This window comes from Myotis daubentonii, chromosome 3 (genome assembly GCF_963259705.1).
Source record: "Myotis daubentonii chromosome 3, mMyoDau2.1, whole genome shotgun sequence".
Classification (NCBI taxonomy): Eukaryota; Metazoa; Chordata; class Mammalia; order Chiroptera; family Vespertilionidae; genus Myotis; species Myotis daubentonii.
The window spans coordinates 215,251,055-215,258,259 of NC_081842.1; the positions used below are offsets into that span (position 1 = coordinate 215,251,055).

At 55.6% G+C, this 7,205-nt stretch overlaps 1 protein-coding gene across 2 annotated transcripts in view; it reads right to left on the reverse strand.

Moving 5' to 3' along the window:
• H6PD (hexose-6-phosphate dehydrogenase/glucose 1-dehydrogenase) overlaps positions 1 to 6,769 on the reverse strand; it is a 30,320-nt gene extending 23,551 nt beyond the window's left edge. The window contains exon 1 of one of the 2 annotated variants that reach the window (XM_059691355.1): positions 6,415 to 6,769. Coding sequence is in view for 1 of the 2 variants with exons in the window: in XM_059691354.1 (XP_059547337.1) it covers positions 1,483 to 1,508 (26 nt within the window). In the remaining variant the exon portion in view is untranslated. Of the gene's footprint in view, positions 1 to 1,482; positions 1,615 to 6,414 lie in introns of those variants that run through there. The other variant, XM_059691354.1, reaches the window with a different exon arrangement.
• Positions 6,770 to 7,205: the final 436 nt, after the last annotated feature.

Below are 7,205 nucleotides of genomic sequence, written 5' to 3' on the forward strand. Positions count from 1 at the left end.
GGCTCTTTGGCCCCTTGAGTGTGGCTGTTCCACAAAATACCACGTGCGGGCGCACACATACAGTGTGATTGAAACTCCGTGGCCCATGCACAGAAGTCGGTTTCGGCTGGGGCGAGTCTATTTTGAAGAAGGGGCATTAGAAGAAGTGGGGGGTGTCGGTCGGTCGGGCGACTGGAGACGAGGCGCAGGCGGGCCGCGGGATATGCAGCGCGGGGAGGTACATTGTTTTGAGGTACGTTCGCTGAGGTCAACCCCTTCCAACTCTCCCATCCACACTTGTCTATCTGAAACAAGTATACAAGACGAGTGTGGATGGGAGAGTTGGAAGGGGTTGACCTCAGCGAACGTACCTCAATCAGATTGAGGACGTTTTTAGCAAAGGCCAGCTTAGGAGTACTCTAATTAAGTTAATAACAATGTGCCTACCTATATAGTTTAAGTTTAAAAAATTTGGCTCTCAAAAGAAATTTCAATCGTTGTACTGTCGATATTTGGCTCTGTTGACTAATGAGTTTGCCGACCACTGGGCTATACAGCCTGAGCCATGCTCCTGTGTAGACGGAGCGAACATTTCAATCAGAGGACCTGGCGTGGCCGCACACCCTGGCTTGGCAGACAGTAAGTCAGCTCATCAGTTAGGGTCCCCGTCTCCTCACTGAAAAACAGGGTCCCCCGGAGGCCCCAACATGTGCCTCTGGCCTGAGCCCCCTCCGCTCAAGGCTCTCCTTCGGGAGGTTTCGCAGAAGCTCGCCCTCCTGCCTCCTCGCCTGCTCTGAGAGGAACGGGCTGGGGAAGAAATCCCCTAAAGTTACATCCCTGAAGCTCACCCGAAAGATGGAGGTGGCATTCTGACCGCTGACCCTGCTACGAGTCTCTTCTCTTTATCATCAACGAACAAGAAAACCCTTAGTGAAAAGTTCGAGAAGCTGCAGGGCAGGCCGGACGGAGCAGGGGACTGAGCTGGAACATGTGGTGATTCTCGCCCGGGTCCCGCTGCTAAACGACCACACCACCTTGAACGAGACTCCTACCCGGGCTGGGCCGCAGCGTCCCGTCCAGGAAATGAGGTCTGAGCTACAGGACTCAACACACTCTCCTGTCCCCAAGTTCTAGCTCTCCAAGGAAAGGCGGTAACCATCTATTAGCAGAGAGACACAGCCCGAGGCCGAAGCAGCAGGTGGAAATGCAGGACTAAAATATGAAGCAATAAAAAGATAATAATAATAAAATATGAAGCAATGAGTGTCATTCAGAAGTTAAGACAAAACTCTTTGAAGCTGTAAGTTACATGCGCAGAACAATTATTATTCAAGACACTCGCCAGAAACACGCTGCACAGCACAGGGCAGGCCCGAGGCCGCCTGGGGGAGGGGCAGCAGGTGGTCTTCTGACGTCGGGGCTTTGGGGCTGACCGGGCACATGCACAGGGTCCAGGCACCCCAGCTCCAGACTGAGGGGTCTACAGGCATCCTGGGGACTCACCTTTCACAGCACAGCTCTGCTAACATCACAAAGTGTGACCATTGGCCGGCCAAAGGGTTTGGATCAGAATCGGGGTTCCAGTCTTTGCTTCTCCCAAGCAAAAGAGGCAGCTATGGGGCCCGCACAGCCGTGCCTGCCCAGGCCGCACAGACCGGCGCGTGCTGTGCTCGGCGGTTCCAGCAAAGCCCAGGAGGAAGCAGCTCTGGTCCTCTGGGCCCAGCAGCCGCGGGCGGGAGAGGAGCAGGGGGTAAAGGTCAGAGGCTGCTGCTGCCCTGCCCCTTCCCAGCACGGCATGGCATCCACACCTTTGCTGGTACCCACACCTTGGGCGCCCGCTTTCCGTGTGCCAGGCAGGAAGGAGGAAGGTTTTCTCAAACCACAACTTTGGAATTTTTAAAAGGATGTGTAGAAGGAAAACAAGTGAAACTAAAGATCCTTTTCAACTAGAGTACAAGGGGCCGTGCCCAGTCCCTTCTGTAAGTGCCAACTCGAGTTTTTCCTGCACTCTTCCTACTTGGGGGGCCGTCTGCGCCACCTCCCCCAACCCTCGCACATGCACGTTAAACTCTGGGCCATTTTTCCTAATCCCAGAGAGTCTATTCCCATCATCTCTTTAGGAACCAATCTTGGGTCGCCATGACCCAAATGCTGTGCTGGAGCCCCCTTACACCTCCCCACAAGATTCAAGTGCTAAACCTCCAGGAATTTTTCAAGCCAGTTGTTCAACACAGCCATTGTTAATAACTGGATGATGCAAATTTAGAACTAAACCAAGTATATTAAAAACACAGTTAAGACTACATTTTACTATTATCTATGCTCTTGACAGTAGCTATCTCTGTTGTATCTGTAAGGGAAGATATTCCGTAACAAGTGCTTGAAGCTGGCCAGCTAGGAGTGTTTACACAGCAGATACTGGCCAACACTACACACCAGGCTCCCCACCAGCCTGCACCCCTGCGGGGGAGGTTGTTACACATTTACCAGCATGCCTGGCCTGCTCTGCCAAGTCTGCATTCCCAGTCTGGACTTTCTCCCCTAAACGGCACACTCAGACAACCAACTGCTACTCTGACACCATTGGCTGGTTGTCTACAAGACTTTCCACGCTTAAAATCAAACTGACTGACTCCCAACCTGCTCCAAATGCAGATTTCCCCATTCTCAGTAAAAGACAACTAGCTAGCCGTTCCTTGGCATTTTCAGCCGTGAGGTGGTTAATTGGTCTTGTAGCCTGCGCCCGGGGAAGGATCGAGTTGTCATCAATGCGTCAGCAAATCCGACAGTTTTGTAAAAACACCCACCTCTCTTCACCGTCCACCTCCACTCTGGTCCTGGCTGCCCCATCACCTGTCTGGGCTGCTGCAGAAACCCGCTAATTGGCCTCCCGTTTCTCTCTTCCACTGAACACGGCAGTCAGAAGTGATCTTTTACAGGCGGCTCAGATCATGTTGTTCCTCTGTTCAAGGGCCTGTAGGGTCTACACATTCTGGCCTCCCAGCTATTAGCTCTTTGATCTCTTCCCCGGCTCCCCTGCCCCTCTCTAGGCTCCAGCCACCCATTCTCCTGCCCCAGGGCCTTTGTCCTTGCTGTTCCCTCTGCCTGACCTACTTCTTCCTGCAGACAGTCCACTTGGTTCACCCCTCATCAACTTCAATTCTCTGCTGAAATGTCACCTTCTCACTGAGGCTTTCTCGGCCGACTATGTAAAACCTGCCCGCCCCCAAGTCCACCCGTTTCATTTTTCCCCTTGGTACATGTCACTTTTTAATGTGTGATTAAGTGTGTTTATTTTGTTACTAGAGGCCTGGTGCACGAAATTCGTGCACTGCGGGGGGGGGGGGTCCTCTCAGCCTGGCCTGTGCCCTCTCGCAGTCCAGGAGCCCTCGGGGGATGTCCTGTGGGGGGAGCGGGCCTAAGCCAGCAGTTGGACATCCTTAGTGCTGCCACAGAAGCCTGGCTCAGGGCTTCTGGCTGAGCGGCGTTCCCCCTGTGGGAGTGCACTGACCACCAGGGGCAGCTCCTGCATTGAGCATCTGCCCCCTGGTGGTCAGTGAGCGTCACAGCGACCGGTCGTTCCACCATTTGGTCATTTTGCATATTAGCCTTTCATTATATAGGAGGATTGTCTGTCACCGCTCCCCTCAAGAACATACGTGCCAATAGGGACAGAGGTTTTCGTGGTGGTTCAATGCATGTCTCCAGTATCCAAAACAGGGCCTGGCACACAGAGGGTGAGCCAAAAACATCTGCTGAATGAACAAATAAATTCCACTGGCAGGAGACCACCATCCCCTGTGTCTGAGCTCTCTGCGTGTGAGTGCCGGCACACAGGAACAAGTCTCTAGCGGTGATGTCAAGCTCCATGGCACGGCAGCACACATTAGCTGTAACTTACCACTTGTACCAATACTATGAATAATAAAAGAGACCTTTATAGAGTATTTAATCATGTGTCAGAGGCTAGGCTAAGAGCTCGACATGCATCACGCCACAACCTAAGAAGAAATGCTATGACTGTCCCCATTTCTAGAATGAGCAGAGAGGAAGCTAAGGTGGGGAGAGGAGAAGTAACTTACTGAAGGTCAGGCAGCTTAGAGGTGATAGGATCTGAATCAGGCAGACTGGCTCCAGCCCTACCTCCCCCCACAACCTGTAAAAATGCGTGACTCCAACCCCAAACGGCGACACGTATACACTGTATTAGTGTGGACACGATCCTGCTCCTCTAACAGCCGGGACACCAGTGGTTTGAACGACAGGCCATTTCTCTAGCATCCGCTGCCCATTCAGGGAGGCAGCTCTACACCCTGAGGTCAAGTGGCCCTGAACACTGGCCGCTGTAATCAGCCTCGGCCCACTCTGCCTGCCTGACAGTGATTCACTCTCCTCCTTCCTCCTGACGTCAGGAGAACACTGTGTGTTTAAGCCTGAGTGGCTCTGTTAAAACCAGGAAGGTCCTCACAGTTTCTGAAGCGTGAGAACTCTGGGTTCCAACCCTGGCTCGGCCACACAACAGCTGTGTGACCTGACACATCACTTAACCTTTGTGTACTTCACCGCAGAGAGGGAACACAAGTCGATAAGAACAAAACGAGACGATCGGTATAAAGAACTTGGCACGATGCTTGGCATACAGTAAGCACCCAAGAAACGTCAGCCCCACCATTACGCAACCAACGGCACCGTGAGCAAAGGGGCTTATTATGAAACCAACGGCGTCACGAGTAAAGGGACTTTTTCTTGCTGGCTTCCTGGAACGGCTACAAGACCAATTAACCACCTCACGGCTGAAAATGCCAAGGAACGGCTAGCTAGCTCATCGACAGCTTCCTGACCGTCCGACCACACAGATGAAAAAAATCAACGGGAAATGATGCTGAGATGGTTAAAAGTCCCCACCCAGCCCGCGAAGGGGTTAAAACTGGGCCCAAAGAACACAGGAGAGTAAGCCTCTAACTCCATAGCCCTAAGCTTTCACTTCACTGCTGAGGGCCTTTTCTCCAGCTGCAAACTGGGGATCATCACCTCGCTTTAACCCCTGGCCCCAACCCTCAGAAATACGATGGGAGGCAACAGTGGTGAGAACTCTCCCAAAGAGCCTCCTGGCTCCCAACTGGGGGCAGCACGAGGCAAAACCAGACTCCCTGCTCCGCCCCGGGTGAGGGTCGGACACACTCCAGGTGCAGCTTGCCAACCAGGGATGACATCTGTCTGGTTCAAATTCCATCGACAGTGAGAAGTGGCCGGGCCACAGGTGGCCAGAGTGCCTCGCGGCTTCCCTTTCCTTGCCCACAGATGTAACTGTTTCCCCTGTAAATGGCCTAAAACCATCTGACAGTAATTTAGCAGCCCTGGCTGGGTAGTCAGCTGGTTAGAGCATAATCCCGAAACACCAAGATACACCGAGGTTGTGGGTTTGGTCCCGTCGGGGCACATGTGAGAATCAACCAATGAATGCATAAATAAGTGGAACAACGTATCCACGTTCCTCTCTCTATTTCTCTCTCACACATCATTGTTTAAAAACAATTTTTTAAAAGAGTAACTTAGTCAACTCCAGCCTTTGGATACAAATGACTTGAGTGTTTGCCTGGAGCGATTACTGATGGGCGGTCATGTACCTCAAAGAAAAGTTATGCAAAAAGCCCCCAGGAAAATGAGTTCTGTTCATGCCAAACACGGGGCATTTTTACCTTAGGTGCTCCTAAAACTCACAGACGGAGCCTCATACGCTCAAATATTCAATCAACCATCCACTGCTGCAGAGAGAGCAGAGCATGGCTTAAAATGTGCCCACGCTACACCAGCGTTCCCTCATCGGCTACCTTCCCTCCTGGGGGGCAGGGAACCGAGGCTTATGATTTCTCCATAAGTTCTCAATTCTGGCAAAACTTTCAAATTTGAGCGAGCTGATTTTCAGAGCTCTGGGCAGGTTTACTTCTGGAAAACTATTCATTGTCCATGTTCTGGAAACGCTGCTTGTAACCCGAAGGCTAATGCCAAAGATAAAGCAGATCCCAGGAAAAAAGCACTGAGTTCCTCCTCTCATCGAACTGCATCCCAGGGAGGCTCGGAAGGGACCGATGGTTCCCGAGACTACCCTCGCGGGGGCCAGGCTGCCGGCTGCAGCGCCCCCATCAGACAGAGCCTATGCCCAGGGTCAGGGCGCGAACAAGGACTTTATTTTGCTGAGCGGGTGGGAGAGGAATTCCTGAAGCTCTGGCCCCGCCTGCTCCCCAGCGGCTGCAGGCAGGCGCGGGGTGGCGAAGGTGACTTCCCAGCAAAATGCCCGAGGGTTTTACAGCCGCGCGTGGCCGGCGGCCGACCCACCGACCTCGGGTTCGGCCCCGCGCGCGCGCGCAGCCGCCGTCGGGCCAGAAGGCGCGCCTGCGGCCCAAGGGGCCGAGAGAAAGCGGGGGAGGAGCTTACTTCGTCTCGCCCAGCCGAGCCGGCCGCTGCTCCGGGGACGTCGCGACGCGCGGGGCGCTGTAGACCCGGCTCAGGCTGGGGCCCCGCGCATCCCTTTCCGCGGCCCGGGCTGCCCGGCAGGTGTGCGTCACGGCCCCGCGCCTGCTGCGCGCTCGGGTTCCGCCAGCGGAGCCGGGGCGGCGAGCAGGGAGGGCGCGAGGCCAGGTTCAGCCCGGCCGCCCTTGCCCTGCCCGGGAGCGCGGAGACCCAGGCGTCCTCGGCGCGCGCGCCAGGGGTCCCCGCGTCAGGGCCGCGCGCGCAAGGGGTCCCCGGGTCAGGGGCGCGCGCACGCGCAGTGGGACCGAGCCAGTGGCGCGCGTGGGGGGCGGAGGCGCAGGCGAGGCCACGCCCCCTGGCTCGGGGTCAGGGGGCGGGAGGGGGCGGGGCCTCCGGGACGATTTCCTGGTTCGCGTGGAGGCGCCGCACTTCGGAGCGCACGGCGCGCGGGCAGGTGGCCCGTCCTCCCTCCCGTTCGCAGCGCCGGGCCCCGCGGGGCGACGGAGGGGCTGCCTCTGAGACGCACGGGGGCCGCGGGAGAGGTTGTGTCCTGGGAGCCTGCTGGCTGGCTCTTCCCCAGAGTCTGACACGCGCTGTGGGAACGGGGTTCCTGACACAGCCCCTCCCCCCCCCAGGCCTCGCTTTTCTCGATCCGGGTGGATTGAATGGGTGGCTGGGCTCCTCCCATGTTCAGTATCCAGCGGTAATGATGTCGGGGTCGGAGAGAGCCCGCTGTTGCCAGGCCTCCACCAGGC